At 46.4% G+C, this 23,378-nt stretch overlaps 1 protein-coding gene across 1 annotated transcript in view; it reads left to right on the top strand.

Moving 5' to 3' along the window:
- CMAS (cytidine monophosphate N-acetylneuraminic acid synthetase) overlaps positions 1-20,402 on the top strand; it is a 193,422-nt gene extending 173,020 nt beyond the window's left edge. Inside the window, exon 9 of the mRNA XM_085652733.1 lies at positions 17,932-20,402. Coding sequence (XP_085508859.1) covers positions 17,932-18,125 — 194 coding nt within the window. The 3' untranslated portion in view covers positions 18,126-20,402. The remainder of the gene's footprint in view (positions 1-17,931) is intronic.
- Positions 20,403-23,378: the final 2,976 nt, after the last annotated feature.

Consider the following 23,378-nt stretch of genomic DNA (forward strand, 5'->3'; position numbering starts at 1 on the left):
TGCAAGTCGCTGCTCATTTATTGGTTCTGGGTTAGTCGGGTTCTTGGTAAACCTACAAGTCCTATATATCCCCTCAATCAGAATGGTCCAACGGATGTAACGGTATATTGCTTTCAAACAGCTGCCATAATAAGAAGTTGTTACAGGTGAAAACGTTGACACACATGGCTGGGTTTTGTTTTTTTAACTAATTTTATATTTTTCCTATATTCAACAGTTAGTTTCTATTAACCCTGGGCGTAGTTCGCGAAGTAGCACTACGCGAAGCTACGCAAAGTGCACTACGCGAGCTACGCGTAGCACTTTGTGAACTGCGTAGTACCCTGTTCGCACTGTGCAAGATGTCGTTTTCAATGATTGCACAGTGCGGACAAGCAACCGGCACTGTGCAATCATTGAAAACGGCATCTTGCACAGTGCGAGTTGTAGTTTTCTGCCGCTCTAGTAGAATTTTACTTTTCGCGGACTGGTAGTTTCTCATCGCGAGCGGTCGCGAGCATACGCGACCACTCGCAATGAGAAACCTGACCTCCTCGCGTTGAGAATCTCGCCGGGAGGTTTATTTTCCACGATCGCGATCGCCAACTTGATGTTGCTGATCGCGAACGAGGAAAAAGTCTCGCCGGGATGTCATTTTTCTTGCTCGCGGTCGCCAACTTGACATTGAGGACAGCGAACAAGCAAAAAATGACCGCTGCACTAAGCAACACTACGCTACGCGTCTTCGCACTGTGCTACGTGCAATTAGCGTAGTGCGAAGTAGCGCAAACTTCTCAAACTACGCGAGCGTAGCGTAATGCTTTGCCCAGGCTTAGTTTCTATAAAGAAACCTTGAAGGATCTACACAAATGACCCCTTGCTGAATTCATAAGTTTGTCTACTCTTCTAAAATGTATAGCTTTCCCAGGATCCATTATTGCTTTCATACCCATTTCTACCATTAACAGGAAAGAGGTTGAAAGTACAAAAAATTGCAAAAATAGGCTATGTCCCAGAAAAATGTCAAAACTGTGTAAAAATTGTTGGTTTTCTGACAAAAGTCTGCTTGTCCCTAAAAGCTGGGAAGATGGTGATTTCAGCACCACAACCCCTTTTTCTATACCATTTGCAGGGAAAAAAACACTCTTTAATCTGTAGCCCTTCCCTCACCCCCCCAAAAACTAAATTTAGCTGTATTTTGGCTAATTTCTGGTGCCCCTCCAGGGGAATCCACAAGCCCTGGGTACCTTTAGAATCCCCATAATGTTGGAAAAAAAGGACGCAAATTTGGCGTGGATACTTTGTGGTCAAAAAGTTACAGGGGCCTAAGCGCGAACTACCCCAAATAGCAACAAAAAGGCATAGCGGGGGGGGGGGGGGGGGGGGGTCGTGAGGCCTAGCAGCGAAGGGGTTAATGAATGATCAAATAAAATGTAATTTGTACCTGTATGAATCAGGCATATTTTACTTGTATATAAAGTATACATTCTACTAGGCATAAGCCTGACTTTACCTCTCAAAATATTTGTTAACCGCCCTTGTGTGTGTTTGATAACCAAATCTGACACATGTGTAGCCTTTCTCCACAAAAGTACTTGGTCTGTAAGTAAACCATACGAGTGCTCTCTATTGCCCAGTAGGCGATCTTCTGGGGTTGCAAATGACATAGGAAATTAGAAGGATGAAACTTGTATCAGTAGTGTCAATCAAGGGGCTTTCTTATAGGCGGATCATAGCCACCCTGGAGAAAACGGCTGTAAATAAACTCCTTGTTCAGGATTAAGCTATAATTATTCAAAGTTCATCACTCAGCCCAATTCTATTCAATGCATACATGATTCCTCTGGCTGTCATCCACTCACACAACATTAACATCCTCTCCTTAGCTGACGAGACACAACTCCTACTTGCCCTCTCTGGCAAGATCTCTCACACAAGAAACAAGCACTCTGCCTGCATGACTGAATTCATAAACTGGACTAAAGCAAATTGTCCCTAGCTCAACACCGACAAGACAGAAGTAGTGATCTTCCTTAAGAATACCAACATGGGACTCCAGCTGGTGGCCGGCCATACTCTGACCTACACCCAGCAGCCATGCCAGGAACCTCTGAATAATCATCAACATCAAACTGAAAATGATCGCACATGTAAACAGTTCCCTATGTGCAGTGTAATACTACCATTCAACCATGAGATGGCAGTGTTCTATAACAAAAGCACATTTGCAGTAAGGACAACATAACACTGTTTCAATGCATGTTTGTGTGTATAACCTGCTTCGTCTCTTGGTTTCAGAAAACTTCACTGGACTGGCCCCACGTAACCACTAGAAGTCTGAGCGTTGTACAAAAGTTGAACATAACCACATACCTGCCAACTTACATGATGCCACAGTGGGACACAATATTGACTCCCATCCCACACGTTTACCCGCTGAGGATCTGATATAACACTATGGCAGGGAAAACGAGCTGAAAACCACTGCAAATAGAGGGTTTCCATCTCGTTTTCAAAAGGCTTTGAACTACTGACGTCCATTAAAGGGTGTGAAAACACCCCAGGTCATCGCTTCAGCAAGCTTCTTTTTTTTTTTTAGGGTGCTTAGTGGCAGGATGGGGTTCGAAATAGCCGTCTAGGTCCTTCTCGGAATGAGGCCCCGCCCCCTCCTCTTTCGTGGCCTTCATGAAACATAGCATTGGAAGATCCCAGATCTGGAGATTCCATAGTTTGAAAGGGAGGGCAGAAGCCTAGATGGCAGACTTAACATATTGAAGCACTGTCAAGGGGACATTAAGACATTTGTCCACGGTGTGGAGACTATAGGGGCCCACCACAAAGAAAGAAAGGGCCGGGCATATGTAGGTGTCTTACTCTTTGTTTTCACATTGTTTTTTCTGACCAGGACAGAGATGAAACTCTCCTGTGCTGTTTTCATAAAATTGTGTTTTCTTTTCCTTTAATCCAGTCCCCTGTGTATATATAACTAGCCTTGGCAGTTGGACCAGTCGCGAAACTGGCATTAGGAGATTATTAATCAGCAGAATAAAAGCAGGCTTGTTTCGTAGAGGGTTATCTATGTTGGCTATTTGTACAAGGGTTAAGAGCCAGTGAAGTAAGCATATATTTCTTACAACCAGAATGCTTCATAGGTCCTTTATTTGTGCTACAGTACACCATAGACCCAATGACTGCATAACGGCGTGTATGATAGAGGCACGACTGGATAAACCACACTTGCTTCTACCACGCAGCCTAAACCATGAATGTGTCTTAACCACGCATTCCATTACCATGTAATTTTGTGGTAAAGGCATGAATGGAAAAGGGGTATGCATGGCTACGGTTGCAACTCCCTTCCCCCGCCCTTAGCTATAAACTAATCCCCGCCCTGATGTCTAAATACCCCTACCGCCTCACTAGCTGTCCCTAACCCTTGAACACTACCTTGACCCACTCCCAACCCCTTGCACTGTCCCTACAACTACCCCAACCCCTTCCACTACCCTTAGGCCTAAAACCCAAACTTAAATTTAAAAAGCTACCCTGCACCGAGGCCTAAAACCCTGTCCCCCTAAAACGACCCCAAGCCCTTCCACTGTCTTTAGGCCTAACACCCTCCCCACAGCCCTGAAAACTGCCCCCGACTCTCCCCACAGCCCTGAAAACTACCCCCGACCCCACCAGCCCTGAAAACTACCCCCGACTCCCCCCCCAGCTCTGAAAACAACCCTAATCCACCCAGCCTTGAAAACAACCTCAACCCCCCGTCCTGAAAACTAGCCCGACACCTCTACCCAGCCCAGAAAACTACCCTGACCCCCTACCCAGCCCAGAAAACTACCCCTGACCCACTACTGAGCCCAGAATACTACCTCCGACCCCCTACCCAGCCCAGAATACTACCCCTACCCAGAAAACTACTCCCAACCCCCCCCCCAGCCCAGAAAACCACACCTGACCTATCGCCCAGCGCAGAATACTACCCCCTACCCAGAAACCTACTCAAACCCCCAGCCCAAAAAAAAACTCCTGCCCCATCGCCCAGACCAGAAAACGACCCATCGCCCAGACCAGAAAACTACCCCATCCATCGCCCAGCCCAGAAAATTAGCGCCAACTCACCCCCAGCACACAAAACAACCCCGACTTGCCCAGCAAACTACCCCTTACCCTCCCCCCAGCCCAGAAAAGCCCCACTTACCTCTTCCTGCTTCTGTCCCCAGCAGCTAGACCGTTCATTGCCTTAGCCCCGCGTATGTGTGGTTAAGGCATCTGTGTGGGTTAAGGCAAGCATGGTTTAGCTTGCGTAGTCTGAATGCGCCTGGTTAAGACCACAGTATTCCGACTGTTTCCCGTGAACAGCCTCTGCCAAATTATCTGTATGGCTTAAATTAATGTCTAAGGATATGTTTTCTGCCATTGACCCAGTTTTTAAAAGTTTATGAAATTTCGCACAAAAAAATCTGTTTAGGTAGGGGGAGAATACAATTTTAGATTTACAGACCTGCCTACCATGCCATCTGGCTCTCTCTCGGCTTCAAAGGCTTTAGCAATTGGGGAATGAACGAATGGTTGCATTTCCTGTGCCTTGTCCGAAGCTGTCAAGTAAAAGTAGAAGTTGTGCTCTCCTTTGACCAGAGCTCTTCCCTCTAGATTTGGAGTCTCCTTTCATCCCGATGGTTTCCTACATTGAACACATTAGCCAGTCATCTTTAAATCCATTCTGGTACCAATGAAAGAATCTGCTTTTATCTTCAGGAGGAGGGTGTCCGGCAATTGTCTGTTCAGCCACGGCCCGTACAGGTAAGAGCGGTGGGGCTGGGTGGTGGAGGATTTTGACGGATGATGACGAGGGACAATTAATTAAATTTCCCCCGTCATCTGCTGTCGAAATCCCCCCCCCCCCCCCCAATTCCCTCCCCCCCTCACTCTGCCTCACTGCCCACCGCTCTTACCTGCACAGGCCGCGGCTGTGTCTGTCGCACAGAGTGGCAAGAGTTTTCCTACCCTTGACCAGAGAAGGGTTCTCAGACTAGTCAGTCTCGAGTACCTTGCAGAAACCTTCAAAGTAGCTCACAGCTTCAGGTTCATTTTTAATTAAAAAAATAGCAATAAATAAGTTTTGAGTTTTCCTGCAGCCTGTTAATCATGTAAAATAAAGTTAGAGATTGATAATGAGCAGACCTCTACTCAAATTTATGACCCAGCTGGGTCACAGAGGTTCAGAACTGAGGTATTTAACTCTTTAATAAAAGTTGTTCTCAACTCAATATTTGAGCATGAGAACAAAATGATGTTTCTGATTGATTTTAAATGAAGGTTAAAATTGAGTGTTGACTCAATTAAGTTTACTCTCCATTTTAATTTTCTCCCTTTTCAAAGCATTTACAAACAGCAGGCACCTTGCTCCGCAAGACTGGTAGACACAGTGCCATATTTATATCTGAAAAAGTCATTTTCTTTTAAATGGGAGGAATTTAAGTGAAGTAAAATGTTTCTATGAACATTAATGTTTTTCTCTACTTTAAATTGTCAATTAAGTCTGAATGCTTGTTTCTCCACTTTAAATTCCTCCCATTTAAACAAGTGACTGTATTTTCCTATTATAAATATGCAAAACCAAAGGGGGTGATGGACGGAATGTTGAACATTGCAAGCACTCACCGCCAGTCAACTGATCTGGGTTTAATCCATCATCAGGGTCCCACGTCTGGGCATACCCTGCCAACGTAGGGCGAACAAAGCAAAACCAAAGGCACTGGAATCAAGCTATCCTGGCTGAAGAGGGGTGAAACCCTGATACTGGTCCTAGGATGCTTGGTTCCAGTCCAGGGAGGACCTGGCATGGCAGTTTGAGCTGGACTGTTCCCATGAGGCACAGGGTCAAGACTGATTTGCATGTGGCTGGGTTCAAACTGGAATGGCATGGTAAGCAAAAAAAACAATGGATTTAGGCCCAGTTCTCTGTACTGGGATGAATGTATGACATTGGCCTGCATTCTGTCAATCAACTGTTGTTTTTGCATTTGTCACCCCGAGTGGGACGGGTATGCCCAGACGTGGGTCCCGTGCTCTCAATGCCACTGGAATCAAGCTATCCTGGCTGAAGAGGGGTGAAACCCTGAGACCGGCCTAGGATGCTTGTTTCCAGTCCAGGGAGGACCTGGCTTGGCAGTTCGGGCTGGACTGTTCCCATGAGGTACAGGGTCAAGACTGATTTGCATGTGGCTGGGTTCAAACTGGAATGGCATGGTGAGCAAAAAAAGAATGGATTTAGGCCCATATCTCTGTACTGGGGTGAATGTATGACATTGTCCTGCATTCTGTCCATCAACTGTTGTTTTTGCTATTATAAATATGCACCATATGTACAGGTTACAGGGAGTAAAATGCCTTCTGTTTGTAAGGACTGTTCGACATGGGAGCACATTAAAATTAGTTTTGTGTAATGCATATAAACAAATTTAACTTTTCAGTTGAATTTTTTCCCATTTCAAAGTGTTGCATTTCCACATAACAGGTATCTTGCTCTCAGTGGCTGGTAGACATGCTGCCATATTTACAAGTGAAAAATAGACATTTGTTTTAAATGTGAGAAATTTAAAGTGTTGAAAAATATTCCAAGTGCAGAAAAATGTTCCTTCTTAGGAACATTTTGCAGTACTTTAAATTTCTCACACTTAAAAACAAAATGGTTGTATGTTTATGTTGTACATGTAAGGGTGCCACATGTGGGAAAGGCATGTGCTGTGCCACAAATACAGGTTATGTTCGCTTCTTATTTCTGATCTTTATTACTTTCACATGTGCTTAATAGTTTTTATAATTCTAAGCTAATTGAGCTCTTTAATTCTTTACCTATATTACTGTTTCAAGTTTTTTTTTGTTGTTGTTTTTTGTTTTGCATGCATTGCCTCCCAAACATTTCTCTGGACATAAGTCTTGCAGCTCAGCCCAAGCTGAGCAAAGGATAGGCTTGGGTAAAATGGCTTACTCTTGTGGAAATTTGTTTAACTAACATTAGAACTCAGCCACAGCTGTCATCTAGACCGTCATCTGTTTCTCTAATCCTGAAACTTGCTGCACCCAGTGTGGTATTTTAACACCGAATATCAGTGTTTAACTCTGCGTGCAGCCTTTTACGTTAGCTTAAGTTATTTCTGGTCTGTCTGCTATCCTTAATTGTTAACTAAAGAATTCCATTTAGAGCGAAGCCTTGCATCAGACTGAGCACCTTGGTGACTTTAGAGAAACCTGCTTCGCTTGTTTAATTTGGTAACGTCTGATGTATTTGTTGCTGAGAGGGCACATCATTTTCCATTATCCAGATTCTGTTTCGGAATTTGTCTTCTACCTCTACTGGCTGACTGCAGGACCTGTTTTTTCATTGTTTGTTCTGATAAAGAATAGCAGTGTCTGAAACCAGTAAGGAACAGCAGATTGCCCAAATGCAGATGTGTGCCGACTATAGCTCACTGTAAGACACAGATCACTAGCCTCTGGCGGTGCTCGGTTGAATCATGTCAAAACAGTCTTCGACGTTATCAAGTAGTTTCCTAGTCAGCCCATTCACATCTATTAACACAGCCTTCCTAAGAAAAACTAAGCAGCTGTAGTGGTTATAGTAAAGAAACTCAAGGAATTGTACTTCAGAAGTCCATTTCAAATGATTACAGTTAGAATATGTGTCAGTGTATCTGTGGTACGGTTGTAGGGGTTATGGTGCTTTATTTGTATGTGAACGGTAGTATAGCAGTGCTCAGAGCCACATGTAGTCCGGGCTGATTTAACATGATTACATTTCCATTTTTAAACTCTTGAATTTCCATTTGTACTCTGTTGAATTTGGAGCTTGCTCGCTTTACTTTCCTCTCTGTCACGATGTTTGATTCTCTTGGCGTACGTAAGTGCTACCCCGGGTTGGTTCAATACTGCTTGCACCAAGGCACTCAATAGTTTACACAAAGCTTTAAAGGAAAGGCCGAGGAATAATGCACTGGTCACCTCCCTCTGACTGCAATACAAGAAATGTAGGCGAGATAGACTTATAGCCCTAAAGGAGGATGCCTGGGTCAATTTACAACTAGCCTCAGAATTAAAAAGCTCTAAAGAATTTTGGGCTATAGTCAACTCACCATTCCTGAAACAAGAGACCGGACCCTCACTAAGTGTCAACGTGGGAGAGAATTCTTGGGTGGAACATTATTCAGCCATATTTGGGTTAGTAACCGAGATTGAAACTATAACTGGAGATCAATCAAATTATGTTATGGGTACTCCCCTCATTTTTTCAATGGCAGAAGTGAAACCTGGCCTTATGCAATGCAATAGGGCAAAGGCTCCAGATCCAGATGGGGCCCCGATAGACTTCTTTTTTGATTACCCGGAACGCTGGACCCCATTTTTGACTAACGTTTTCAACGCAATTGCTATCCTAGGCCCTCCTGCCTCATGGAAAACGACAGTTTTTGTGCCTATACATAAGAAAGGGGAAAAAGCTTTGCCCAAAAACTATAGACCAATCTCACTATTGGATGGAACAGTTAAACTAATGGGCAGATGGTTGCTAATTAGACTTGAGGAATGGGCTTCTGAAAAAAATATTTTAATTCCGGTGCAATGTGGTTTAAAAAAAGGGATGGGGACACTGGATCAGTGCTTAAACCTAAATTTAATTTCAGCAAAGTATTCCAATATCAAAGGATGGAGTGTTTTTATGGCGTTTATGAATCTCTCCGCTGCTCTTGATTCGGTTTCACATAATACATTTTGGAATACTTTGAAAGACATGGGTGTGGATGAATATATAGTACTCTTCATTCGCCATCTATACTCCCAGTCTTCTGCATGTGTTAGGTACGACAGCCAGGGTGAGTGTACAAGATCTTTCCCCATTCTGCTTGGTGGGAGGTAGGGATGCGTTTTAGCTCCCTTTCTGTTTTCACTCTACATCAATGGTGTAATCAGCTGTGAGTCATGAGGTTACTGATGTACCCGTGGTAAACAAGAAACTGATTCCTATCCTGCTATATGCGTATGATGCAGTTCTGTTAGCTAGAACCTGTTTAGCTTTGCTTTGCTATGGCAGCACTAGATCTCAAGGTTAACGAATCTAAAACTTACATCCTAATAGTGGGGAAGCAGCCTAGAAAATTACCGTGGTTCACTATTGCTACACGGAGAATTGAAGTAACTAAGACTCTTTTATATCTGGGTTTACTTTTTAATGATTCAGGGTCCAGGAGAAACCTGGTGGAGAACAGATGTAATGCATTAGAGAAAAGCGTTATCGCGATTTGTTTGTTCATGAAAAAGTTGGGCACAAAGCCCTTGGAACCACTTAAAGATTTATTCCGCTAAAGCTATCTCATCAGCCGTATATGGAGCAGGGATTTGGGGCATAATAAAAGTTTGTGTATTACAACGGAAAGAAGGTGGTTTCTTTAAACAAGCATTTACAATGCAATGGTCTCGGCATTGTTAAAGTTAGAGCTATTGGCATTGCTCATGACACTCAAATGCGAGACCTATTGTATTTGCACCCTCACACACAAAGCCACCCACACACACAGAGCCACCCATTACACCAGCTTTAGTGCTCGTCAGAGACAGTCACATGTGAGAACACTGCCAGCAAACATGATACAAGCAGTTACAAAAAATAAAACTGCAATGTACGCTCCCCATCTTTTATAGGGCCCCCAGATAACTGTACTGTTAAAGGTTGCGCTCATGCAGCGCTTGCTAACATTCCTTAAGTATTGAAGCGCTTCCCAGTCTTTTGGAATCGGGTTTCTCTGTCCTAGCCAGCCCCGTGCATTCATCTCCTCCATCCCAACCTCTAGTCTTGCAGCTTCTTCCTATCAAAGTATGACTATGGAGAAAGGCTTCTGTTCTTCCGGAGAAACTGTCAAGTCCTGAGTATCCCAATGCCAATGTACTTGTATTCAACTCTCACCATGTACTTGTCTCTAGGTCCCGTGGTGCCCCCACTCCAAGGTCTCTGCACAGAACATCCCCAGCTTTCGCACCGGTACCTGCGAAAACATCCCCTTAATCTCAGTGGTTCTTTCCCACTCCCGGCCCCGTACCTGTATGAGACTCCGAGTTTGCACCTCGCCCTCTTTTCTTCCTGTCTTCCATTTTCAAAATTTGTGCGGGCTTCAGCTACGCAAGCGCAGAAGGAAGGATGTACTACGAAGGCGTGTTAACGGTCTGTCGTATGAACACACAGAATATGCGCATGCGTGCTCGTAAGGTGGAAAGCTAACTACGGCCATCTTTGTTCGGCCTTCAACTGGCACGCATCAGTGACAGAGATATGGAAAGAGAGAAGAGACTAACACCTACCTGTATACAAAATGCATTGCGCAAGACAGAAGTCGTTTACCCTACACTAGAAATTATCTGGTTCTGAGCTCCGATGCACCAGCAAGCAACAGTTTTAGATTCGCAGCAAACTACGTTTTTCAGGAAAAAATGGCTCATTAATGCGCACCTACTTTTGCAAGGTTTTATCAAGCAGCATCTGAAGCATCATCAGCTTCCCGACTCCGGCAGTGTGCGAACGCAGCCCTCTTCTCCTTCGCTTTTCTATTCGTACCAAACACTGCATTCAAAATGGTGCAATTGAAATCACATTTTAAGATAATTTAAAAACACACTTGGCTAAATTAGCAGGTAATCGATGGCGTGTGTACATTTGAGGAAGCCAGTGTGGAGCGGGACTGACTAGCTGAGGCTTGTTTAGATAATTCACTGATGTAATCGGGTAGGGAATACAGGGTGATAGGTTTTTGTTTTAGAAAATCCGCAAGATTGCAATAACAACCGCGGCGAGCGAGCCCAGCTGCCAGTCATTGAGGGAATCGCCCTGAACACCACCGCCTTTCTCCGAGGTCAAGCAGAAATGCCTCGGAGAAACGCAGCGGCATTTTCAGATTCGGGGGAGTTTTTTTCTTTCTCTCCTCTTGCCATTGGCTGGAATGTTTACATTCCAGAGGAGGGAAAGAAAGTAAAAAACACGCCCCCGAATCCGAAAAAGACGGGGCTTGTTTGGAGAGACAAAGCTCTTCTCCAGTGGCTGACCAGCGTTTAAGAGGCCAGCCACTGGAGAAAAGGGGAGAAGAGGGGCGGGTTCAAGCCCCTCTTCTGAAAACATTAAATCTCGCGAGCGAGACTGCGCAAGCGCAGCCTTCACTAGCCGAGACCTAAAAATAGCGTTTACTCCCGAAAGGCTGCCCTAATTACATCATGCACCAAGAGCTGAATGTCCCATTTATTTCTGACTTAATATTCATAACCCCGGTCCTACTTTGGTATTCAATCTGGATCAGGGAAACAGTGGGACTGACTCAAAACATTATTAAAGATTGTTTATCCCTTGAGAAGGCGTATCAAGTTCCATGGCTGCGGTATGTAAAAGACACCCTGTTAGCAGATTCTATTTCATGACCCACTTTCTTTTCTGAACATCTCAAAAGCCAAAATCAAATCTCGCTCGAAAGATCATAGGGATAATAAAAGGCATGCATTAAATTGCAATAAAAGTACATTGGCATTATATCTGGACCTTCGTCCTGCCCCTGGAGAAGTGAATTCATATTTGATCTCTATAACAAATATCCGTCACCGATATGTTCTGCTGAGATTCAAATTAAATCTTATCCCTTGCATGCTGGCTTTCCCACCAGGAATGTATTCAGTCAAAGAACTCCCAATCTGAAAGAGACAATTAGTTATGGATTCCTCACCTTAGAATTGCCCCCAGGCATCAGACTGGATCTAGAGAATTTTTTCCTCAGCAGTACCTCTGCGCGTCAATAGGTGGCGTCTGTTGACTCCGTGATCATCGTTGGCGTCTTAGTCGCCGGAATGACCTCGCAGCATCTACTTAGACGCCCCCCTCGCGCGATGACTTCGGTTCTTTCTTTTTCGGCTCCAGCCACGCAGATCCGGAGAGACCAGTTCCTTGAGTCACTTTTCGACTCAGTTTTTTGCGACTTTTGTCAACATCTTTTTTGAGTCGATCACCTCCTGGTGCACGGAGGGATGTCACGTTGGTCCGGCTTCAAGGCTTGCGACACCTGTCGCAAATTGATGTCATTCAAGGACCCGCACCTCGTGTGCCTTTGGTTCCTGGAGCGCGACTACGACCCGAAGTCATGCTCTGACTGCTGGGCCATGAAACTGAAGTCTTTGCGGGAGCGGTGCCGAAAGCTTCTCGAGACCCAGCAGTCCGCTATGTGCCGTTTGAGGTCCCGTTCGAGAGTGAGGTCGCAGGACCAGTTGTGGAGCCACCATTCGTCATCGAAGTTTTCATCTTCGGGTAAGTCGAAGCACACGAAGAAGGCGAAGAAGCTTCTTCGCTCTTCACGTTCTCCCCTGCTGACGCGACGTGGGATGCAGAAGGTAGTCGTCCGGCTCCACCCACGAAGCCTGTTTGGTCGACTCAGGCCCTCCCTCCTTTTCTAGAATCCAGAGCGACCCCTGCCCAGCTTTGTAACTTCTACGAAGTCTTGCATCCCATCTTCAGGCAGTTTGACTCCGGTGCACCCTCAGGCCCCGCGGACTTGTGGATGTTGGCAGCTTCGGAGCCGCAGGGCCCAGAAGGATCCAGGCCTGTATCCGGATCGGTCCCGGTCAACCTTGTGACACCTCTGGCGCCAAATCCATTGACTACACCTCCACTGCCTACGCTGGTTGTCTCCCCAGCAGGCGTCAGTTGCGGCCTCCCCCTTTGAGGACACGTATCCGGACCAAATTGCCTGATGTCTGGACCGGTGCCGACCGGTATTTTTGTACCCATGATGTTTCTTACCACCCTGAGTGGTTCACAGGAGAGGGTTGAGGACTGGGAGGGGTCTGTGAACCCTCTTGAAGACCAGTTAGAGGTACCGGACTTGAGCGAGGAGTTGGGAGAGGCCAGTGGTCTGGACACCTCCCCAGACCATGGCATGTTGTCTCCTTTCTCCCCCTAACGTGGCTACAGAGGAGGGTGCATCTTACGCAGTGGTGTGTGTGTAAGGAAGCCAAGGCCTTAAACCTCAAGCTTCCTACGGTGGTGGTCAGGACTAACCTCCTGACAGGTGTTTTAACTGGCAGCGGCCTTTTCGGAGCCCTTGCTGCCGTTCAATGAGGCTCTTACGGACATCCTTTTGTGCACTTGGTCCAAGCCCAACACAGGGGCCCCTGTGAACAGGATGATAGCCCAACGCCACTGCCCAGCCACAGGCAACCCCATTTTCTTCTCTTCCTATCCTACCCCTGAGAGCTTGGTAGTCCAAGCCTCAACGTCCAAAGGCATATTTCCTAACGCACCACCTGATAGGGAATCCAAGAAGCTGGACCACCTTGAGAAGATGTTTTCCTCCTCCAGCTTGAGACTGCGGTCAGTGAACACCGCTTGTCTATTGGGACGTTACTCCCACTTGGTGTGGGACACGGTAGCACAGGTGCTGCCACAGTGCCCGGAGGAGGCCCAGGCCATGCTCTCTTGTGCTGTTGCCGAAGGGAGAGACGCAGCAAAGTTCACCATCAGGTGTGGGCTGGACACTGCTGACTCACTGGGCAGGACGTGTTCCATGTCCGTAGCACTGACGCGCTACACCTGTTTGAGGTCCACTGGCTTTTCGGGGGATGTCCAAGCAACGCTTTTGGACATGCCCTTTGATGGCCGTCATCTGTTTGGCAACAAGGCAGACAACGCGCTTGAGCGATTTCAGAATTCTAGGGCCAAGGCTAGATCCTCAGGCCTCTGCTTTTCACCCCTTTGTGGCTGCGGAAGGAGTGCCCCGCCATGTTCCGTCCAGAGCCACAGGCCTGCGCAAGCTGTCCAGCCCCTGCGCGGCCTGGGACGTGGATCCCACCGCTGTGGGTCGGGGGGGCCACCGGGTGGGCAAGTCCACCAGCACCCTCTCTGCAGCAGCCTCCAAACCCTCCTAGTTTGACCTTTCAGGCCCATCAATCGCCAGTGGGCAGCAGGGTTCGCCATCACCTCCCCCACTGGCTCAATATCACGCCGGACAGGTGGGTTTTGCAGATGGTCCGAAGGGGCTTCTCCCTCCCCTTTGAGACTACTTCTCCATCCATGCCACCTCAGTTCCATCACGTGTCTGAGGATCACCTGGCCCTTCTCCATCAGGAAGTTTCGGCTCTCTTAGCCAAGGGAACCATCAAGCGCGTTCCTGCCCCAGAAGTAGGTTGTGGTTGTTATTCCCACTATTTTCTGGTGCCCAAGAAGGACAAGGGCTTGCGTCCTATCTTGGATCTCAGGAACGTCAACCGTTTCCTCCTGTAGACTGGATGGTAGCGTTGGACTTACAGGACGCTTATTTTCACATCCCCGTCCTGTCAGCCCACCGCCGTTACTTGCGGTTCACGGTAGGCAATGAGCACTTTCAGTGTACTGTGCTTCCCTTTGGCCTTACCAGCGCCTCTTGGGTGTTCGCGAAAGTGATGGTGGTGGACGCAACTCATCTGCACAGATCAGAGATTCCAGTCTTCCCTTATCTCGACGACTGGCTGTTAAAGGCAGGCTTGCCCCAGGCTGTCGTCTCCCACCTCCAGACTATAGCGGACCTCCTGCGTTTGCTGGGGTTCATTATCAACGTGCCGAAGTCACACCAGATTCCCTCTCAGAAGCTGCTTTTGATCGGAGCGGTTCTGGGCGCAGTGCAGTTTCGGGCTTATCCTCCTGAGCAGTGAGTCCAGGATATTCGGGCTATGATTGTGATCTTTCAGCCTCCATCCTGGGTTTCGGTCCGAATGACCCTGAAGCTACTGGGCCTCATGGCCCCCTGCATCCTGCTGGGCACAGCATCAGGGGAATATTCCTGATTGCATCCAGATCTCGGAGGGCACTGCACACCAATTGCAGTGCTCGTTAACAAACCAGGATTGGATCAACGGCAGTTCCTTTTCCCTTCCCCAATCAGAGTTCAGAGTGGTGACAGATGCATCAATGCTGGGGTGGGGTGGCCACATGGGAGAGGCAGAGATCAGAGCCTCTGGTCTCCGGCGGAGTCCGGGCTCCTTATCAACATTCTGGAGCTTCGGGCAATTAGTCTTGCACTAAAAGCATTCCTTCCCTCTGTCCGGGGAAGAGTGGTGCAGGTGTTCATGGACAACACCACCGACATGTGGTACTGCAACAAACTGGGCTGGTTGGGTTGTGGACCCTATTTCAAGAGGCTCTCTGCCTTTGCACACGGCTGGAACATCAGGGCATATCCCTGGTGGTTCAACACCTGGCAGGTTCTCTGAACACCAGGGCGCACAAACTTAGCCGCAGGTGCATGATGGATCACAAATAGCATCTGCACTCTGAGGTGGTGCAAGGTCTCTTTCAGCAGTGGGGGGAGCCTTGATTAGATCTATTTGCCACCGAATAGAACACGCAATGTCAGCAGTTGTGCACGTTGGAATTTCCAAGGCGGCACTTGCTTGGCGATGCTTTTCGTCACAAGTGGAGTTGCGGTCTTCTATATGCCTTTCCGCCTATTCCACTTATGCCCAGAGTGCTGAAGATCAAGCGCGATCGGGCCCAAGTAATTTTTGTGGCCCCAGATTTGGCATGGAGAGTCTGGTATCCCGAGCTATTACACATGGCCATCGATCCTCCGATCAGACTGCCTCTTCGGGAGGATCCTCTGTTGCAGCAGCAGGGGACGGTCCTCCACCCGAATCTGTCCAGCCTCCACCTCCTTGTGTGGAGATTGAGCTGTGACAGTTGACAGCTTTCGACCTTTCTCCCGAAGTCTGTAATGTTATCTTGGCAGACACGCGTCCCTCCACTAAAACAGTATATGCCTGTAGATGGAACAAATTTGTGGCATGGTGCGCAGCAAAGGCTGTGGATCCCCTTTCTGCCCACTTTCAGAAGTTCTCCTCTTCATTCTTTCTTTGGCCCAGCAGGGCTCTGCTCCGGGCACTCTCAAAGGCTATCTTTGGGCCATTTCGGCCTTCCTTCAGCTGCCTGACCAGCTTCTCTTTTCCAAGTCCACTATTGTAAATTGCTTCCTTAAGGGCATTGCTCATTTGTTTCCTCCAACTCCTTTCGTGATGTCCCAGTGGGACTTGAAACTGGTTCTTACTTAACTGATGTGTGCTCCTTTCGAGCCACTACATAACTATCCTCTCAGACTCGTAACCCTTAAAACTGCCTTTGTGGTTGCCCTCACCTCTGCTCGTAGGGTGAGTGAGCTACAGGCCCTTTCTTCTAAGCCTCCTTTCCTGGTTGTTCATTCGGATAAGGTTGTCCTCCACACTAGGCCTTCTTTCCTTCCCAAAAGGGTTACCTCATTCCATATAGGACAGACCATCACTTTGCCCACCTTCTTTCCGCCTACGCATCCTTCTAAAGAGGAAGAGCGGCTCCACTGTCTGGATCCAAAACATGCTCTTTCAATCTATCTGGATCGCGCGAAACAATTCCAGGTGGATGACCAACTCTTTGTTGGCAACGTGGGCACCAAGAAAGGTCAGGCCGTGCAAAAACGAACTATCTCCCGATCGGTTGTTCTTTATATCAAAATCTGCTATTCCTTAGCGAAAAAGTAACCTCCAGTTGGGTTGCGTGCCTATCCCACTAGGGCGACGGCTGCCACTACTGCTTTGGGACGTGAAGTCCTCCTTGACATCTGCCAGGTAGCTACGTGGGCTTCACTGCACACATTTACCAAACACCACTGCCTGGAAAGCCAAGTCCGGAGGGATGGCTTCTTCGGCCGTTCGGTTCGTTGGGACTTTCTGGTAAGAACTTGGTTCGCAGACCCACCACCGGGGTTGGTATTGCTGGGGTATCTATTGTAAGGTGAGGAATCCATAACTAATTGTCTCTTTCAGATGAACAAGTTACTTACCTTCGGTAACAATATATCTGTAAGAGACAAAGATAGTTATGGATTCCTCACGCCCCACTCATCCTCCCCGTTCTGTGAACTGACTTCTATGATGAGGGACTCCCGTTTAGGGCCGTAGTTTTCGTGCACCAGTGTCTTGCATGGCTCTGTGCTAATGGCGTGGAATGCCGTGTAAAGAATTGACCTCAGCGCGCGAGGGCGGCGTCTAAGTAGATACTGCGACGTCATTCCGGCGACCACGACGCCAACGACGAACGCGGTGTCGATCGATGCCACCTATCGAAGCGCAGAGGTACTGGTGAGGAAAAAATTCTCTGGATCCAGTCTGACGCCTGGGGGTAATTCTAAGGTGAGGAATCCTTAACTAATCTATGTCTCTCACAGATGTATTGTTACCGAAGGTAAGTAACCTGTTAGTTTTCCCCCGTGACGGTGAGTCTACTCAATCAAATCTACATTTTATATTTTTTCTTAAGTTTTATATCTGTTTGCGGAAAAAGTATATTTGCCCATTGTTCTTGAAATCTAACTTTGTACAATGTAGCCCAGCTCAGTTCTTCCTCCAAACGGTACCTAATCCTTATGTTAATTTTTCTCTTGCATCTTATTTATCACTTGTTTTATCAAAAAGGAGATTGATTTTTTATGATTCGAACTGTAATGTATTGTGGCACTCCTCTGCTCTTTATATTATTTATAGGATGATTTGAGGATGGTGTTTTAATAGATCCCCCCCCTTACCTAGATGTTTACTTGTTTGTTTTCCATTTAGCTGGTCCAGCAGTTAGTAGATTGACTGATCTGCTGCTTGTAAACCCAACCAGTCTCGATACTGTCTTGCATATTTTATTATATATTGAATGAACTCGCTATGTTTTAAAAGAGTGCTCTTTCCTTTTTATCTAAAGGTTTTTAATATGGTTCCTATCTGTGTCTTTATTTTGTATCTTAAATATGATGGCAATGTAAGATCGTACTAAATATGTATTTCATGATTTGTATGTATATGATCTTAATGTTTAAGATAGAATAAAGTAGATTGATTGATAGTGCTGTAATCAAGGTTGTTTTTTATTTTACTCCTTAGGAAGTGAACAGTCTGATGTGGAGTGCTTAAAGAAAGCTGGTATCAGTGGAGTCCCGAATGATTGCTCCGAGGAGGCGCAAGTGGCCTCGACGTTTATCTGCAAAAGTGATGGCGGCCCTGGTGCTTTCCGGGAATTCACAGAGCGCATAGGTTTACTTCTCAGCCGGGTGACTGCTAAGGCAGATCAGTGCTAACGGTGCAACAGAATCCTGACCAGGGGATGTGTTTTTCTTTCCGAAGGGACTGATTTTATAAAGGGTTTACCAAAATCATTATTTTATACTTATTTCTGGAATTATGCAACAAAGAGTTTAGTTGGATTTTTCCCAAAAATTTATTTTTGCAGTATCGATTTACATAAGACGTCGACAGACTTTTATTTCTCCCAACAGTCTCACGTCAAAGTTACTCATATCTGCCTGTGTGATAGGAGAAACTCCCCCCAAAAATCATGTGCAAATGCCAAATGAATGGCAGCAACATGATGTACGAGGTACTACTTCTCGAATTTAAAAGCTATTTCTACAATCATCGCTATGAAGAATTTTCACTGTGGGTCGGACGTTCTGACGAGGTAGAATTTTAAATGTAATGAAAGATGTTTTGAGCTAAACATGGTGTGTGACTTTCACTTTTCTGTCTTTTTATTTTCCTTCTGATTTTGTGTTTGCTCCCATATTTGAATAAGCAGAGCCTAAGTTTCCTAAATTCTACCGACAAGCATCTGTCCAGTTCTTTAAAACCCTAGGTCGTGCTGGACTCTTGACTACCAGCATTTTTCTCGTTTTTGGTACACTGCACTAGGGATTCTCTGATATTCTGACATGGGGAATACTTCTTATTTCCGTTAATTTTTCAATATGCAAATCAATATGAGGTTTTGATGGCAAACTGTTTTGAAAAACTGCTATGCAGTTCATTTTAACAAAGATGCTGATCTGTACCCTTGAACAGCCACATGTTTATATCAAAGTATCAGCTTTTGAAAATAAATAGCATCAGGAGCCTAAAAGTGACGAACATGTTACATTCATCCTATTCGTTTTGGCAGATTCTCCTCAGCTCTGTTAGTTTCTCTGCCTCAAAGCCAGATACACTTGCCTATATTTAACCTTCACTTGATTGACCCTTTGGGGAATCGTCTATTGTGCGTGCCATTCAAGATACTGCTGTCTACTGTACGCTGGTATTTCTCTTTCTTTGAGGATACAGTAGTGGTGTAGAGTCATGCCGGCAAATAGGGCCACTGGAATTGTGTCGGGAGAGGTCCAAATTATGTGGCACGGTCGAATGAATTATGCGCCAACAAAAGTCCAATTACGCAGCATAATGGGGCACTTTTGGTGATTAGTATTACTTCATTATTTAGTAACTTTTACACTTGTTAACACTGTCTGGGCATTGGCTGCCCTTCGTACCAGTTTAACACCAACATATGGAAATGAGCAACAGAAAGGTGACCAGTCAACCTTTGTAAAGGGCCTTCCAGTGGTCGGCAACACTTGTTGCTGGTGTTTTTTAGCAACTTTTAAACCATTTGAGCTAGAAAATGTTTTTTTTTTGTTAAAATCTGCAGATTATGCAGCAGATGATTGTTTATGCGACATCCACAATTTTGTGAAAAACGCCGCACAATCTTAAAATTCCAGTGGCCCTGCATATAGATCTCCATTTGATTCATATACATGGAATAGAGAGGATGAAAGCTACCAATGTATGCGCACAGCATACAGAACCTAGTATCACAGATAATTCTCTTCCCCTGCTACCTTAGAAAAGTCAAAGTGATCTTAACCAATTGATAGCTGTAAAAAAACTATAAAATCCTTTAAACGATGCAGTGTCCCTTGAAATGTAAATCAGCTAAAAATGGTGCTAAAAATTTAAATCGATCAAAATGTCAATTGGTTGAGTGAAACCAATTTTAGTTACCATTAAACCATTTGCATGCCTGATTCTAGATTATTTTGCAAGGTCTATCTTCATCTAATTTGTTTATGGCAAACAAGTCCATACTTCATTGTAGGCTAACGCGATGTGCCTGTAAAAAAAAAAAAAACAATGTGTCTGCAGATGTTTACAAGGCCGTTATTTTATATGAAATGTTGTCTTTTGTTCAACTCTTCTTTCCATGCTCTTCTGTGTTCTGTGTTCTTCACAGTTAGTCTGCACTGTCTTAGACTTTTTGCATTTCCAGTTCTAGCTCTCATGCATCCTTGTACGGTGAACACCTGAGTCACACTTAACATATGCAAAGAGGATCACTTACTCCTTTCAAAGTACTATTTTTTATTTTCTGCAATTGCATAATTTTAAACTGCATTTACACTTAAGAGTTTACAATAATGATGCATTCTGAGGGCTAGTAATTTATTATATTATTTTGAAAATTTGGATTCTGTGTCCTGGTTAACTATGAAAATATTATGTATGAATTAAATAATAAATAAATAATGCATTGCTGAACCTCAGCTTGATTTACAATTTAATCAAGGTGGCCAACATGAGAGACATTTAGAAACGTGCACAAAATAAGATGCGCATTAGTTTCTGTAGTAATATTGAATGGAAATAACATTTTTTAATCTTTTTTTTTTTTTAAACTTTATTTTTGTGCAGGCATGAAAAAATTACAGATGTGACACGTCCCAATCCCCATGCCAAACTTACATCTTGTTATGAGATCATATCCGTTATGCGCCCCACCCTACGGCCGGGCCGCTGCACTGAGGTATGTCCAGTAGAATACACGTGTATCTCACGTTACGCTTCTCACTTGCAATCCCACGCTCCTGCTTTTGTATTATTTTTCTCCCACAACACCCCTCCCCCCCGCCCCCCAACCCTCCCCACAGAACCCATAGCACGTCTCCCTCCAGGGTGGACCGACCGCTCCCACGTCCCTCCAACTATGTGTCACCAGTCCATCGGTGTCATGCTTGTAGAATGTATTAATGTTTGACCCCCTCTCTCCACCTAGTATAGGACCTCGCCTGTACGGCCCCTCCAGAGGACCACTGTCACTGTCTTGTCCCGGCCCTCCTCGTTAGCAATTGGTCCCTCCCGCCCGTCCCCGCCATCTACCCCTCTATGTGTGTCCTCCTATGTGTCCCACCTCTAGGCCATGGTATTGCCTCCATTTGCTCCATATCTTTCGAAATTTCTTGGGACAGCCTCTCGCTTTGTATGTCACTCTTTCTGCTGCCATATAGAGGTCCAGCCCTCTCCTCCATTCCTCTATCTCCGGCCTCTCAGCCACTCCCCAGTATTTCGCAATGTCCCTTTTCGCTACCACCAGCGCCAGTCCCAGGAAAATAATATGTGGGCGCGGTAGATCTACTTCGGTCACCACTCCCAGTAATGCCAGTTTCGGGTCTAGTGTGAGCTCCACTCCCAGCACCTCCCCCAATTCTGTGAAGATGTGAGACCAATACGTCTGAATTTTGTCACAGGACCATAGAGTGTGGTAGAAATCTCCCTGCTCCGTTTTGCAGCGAAGACACGTGGCGTCTGTTATTCTACCCATCTTGTGGAGACGCCTCCGGTCAAAGTATGTCCTGTGTAGTATATTTAATTGGATCAGCCTCAGCCTTGATTTAATGGCGACTTCTCGTGGGTGCATCAATATCAGCTCCCAGTCTAGGTCCTCCAGCTGTCCTACGTCCGCCTCCCATTTATCCCTGAGTTTCGTCAGATTTCCCAGCATGTTGTTTGTGAGGGTTTTATATGTAAGCGAGACTGCCTGGTGGACCATCTGCTCCTGTAGGAGTCTCCCTTCCAACGGTGAGTATTCCGGTATGCCCTGTAGTGATATCTGCTGTGACTTCCAAGCGTGAACTAGCTGCATGTGCTTGTATCGTTGTGTGTGGTGTAATCCGAACTCTGCCTGCAGCACCGTGAACGTCTTCAGCTCACCTCTACTAATCACGTCCCCAATGGTGGAGATCCCTATGTCATCCCACCTTTGGAAGCCTCTCAGTTTATGTATTTCCTTCAACCATTTACAATGCCACAGTGGCGTCTGACGCGTTGGCTTCCCTTCCCATCCCGTGGCTCTAGTCGCTCGGGCCCATGCTCTTAAGCGTGGTCAAAGTCGCTGGCAAGAGCGTTCTCTCCGCCTTTCCCCCATACAGATAATGAAGTATGTTGTGTGCGGATAATTTATACCTCTCTAAGGCATAGGTTGGGTGATCTGCCGGTGCGTGCAGCCAGTCATTAATGGGGGTCAGGTGTTCCGCCCAATAGTAGGCCTCCAGGTTCGGTAGTGAAATCCCTCCACTGTATTGATGTCGCTGGAGAGTCTGGAGCGCAATGCGTGGTTGTTTGCCCAACCATATGAATGACCGCAGGTCAGCGTGTATTCTAGGGATAGTATTAGTAGGGAGCGGATAGTACTCATTTTGAAGTGCGTAGAGAAATTTGGGTAGGGTAATCATCTTATACATCGCCGCCCTCCCCAGTAGGGTGAGTGGCAACTGTCTCCATCTCGTCATATCCTCCACTGCCTCCTTCAGTATTCGTTCCACATTTCTCTGGAACGAGAGCCTTTTGTCCAGGGTGATATATACCCCCGGGTACTGGAACCCCTCAGCGGTGGTGAGGAGACGTTCCGGTAGCGTTACCCCCTGTACTGCTCCCCGTGGTGTGTACAGGACTGATTTGTGCCAGTTGATGGCGTGGCCTGCCATTCCCCCAAAATCTTCCAACTCTCTGAATAACTGCCCTACGGATATCTCGGGGTTCGTGATATACAACAGTACGTCGTCTGCATATAACGAAATCTTTTCCTGAGTATCCCCCGACTCGGTGCACCTGAAGCCATGGATCTCCGGGTTCTGCCGAATTTTGGCCGCCAGTATTTCTATGGTGAGAGTGAAAAGGAGAGGTGACAGCGGGCACCCTTGTCTGGTGCCCCGCTCCACCCGGAATTCGCGCGATAGGCACCCATTCACTCGTACCCTCGCCTTCGGCGCCGCGTATAGCAGCTCTATCCATTTTAGGAAATGGGGGCCAAAGCCGAACCGTCGCAAGACCGCCGTGAGAAAGGGCCAATGTACCGCATCGAACGCTTTTTCCGCGTCCAAGGACAGGAACCAGTGCGGCTCCGTTCTACCGTGTATTTCTTGGAGCCAGTTGTGGGTCCGTCTGAGGTTGAGTTTTGTTGCCCTATCCGGCAAGAATCCGGATAGGTCTGCGTGTATAAGGCCCGGGATCACCGTTCGTAGACGCGCCGCTAGAATTGTTGCCAGTATTTTTACTTCCATATTCAGGAGGGAAATGGGGCGGTACGAGGCACATTCCTCCCTCGGCTTTCCCTGTTTGTATATCGGCACTATGGTTGCCAATGCTAGGTCCCGTGGGAGTCTCCCTAGTCCGTATGCGTCTACATAGAGCGCCAACAGGTGGGGCGTCAATAGGTCCGCCGTCCTTTTAAAGAATTCCGCCGG

This window comes from Triturus cristatus, chromosome 4_1 (assembly GCF_964204655.1).
Source record: "Triturus cristatus chromosome 4_1, aTriCri1.1, whole genome shotgun sequence".
NCBI classification, from domain to species: domain Eukaryota; kingdom Metazoa; phylum Chordata; class Amphibia; order Caudata; family Salamandridae; genus Triturus; species Triturus cristatus.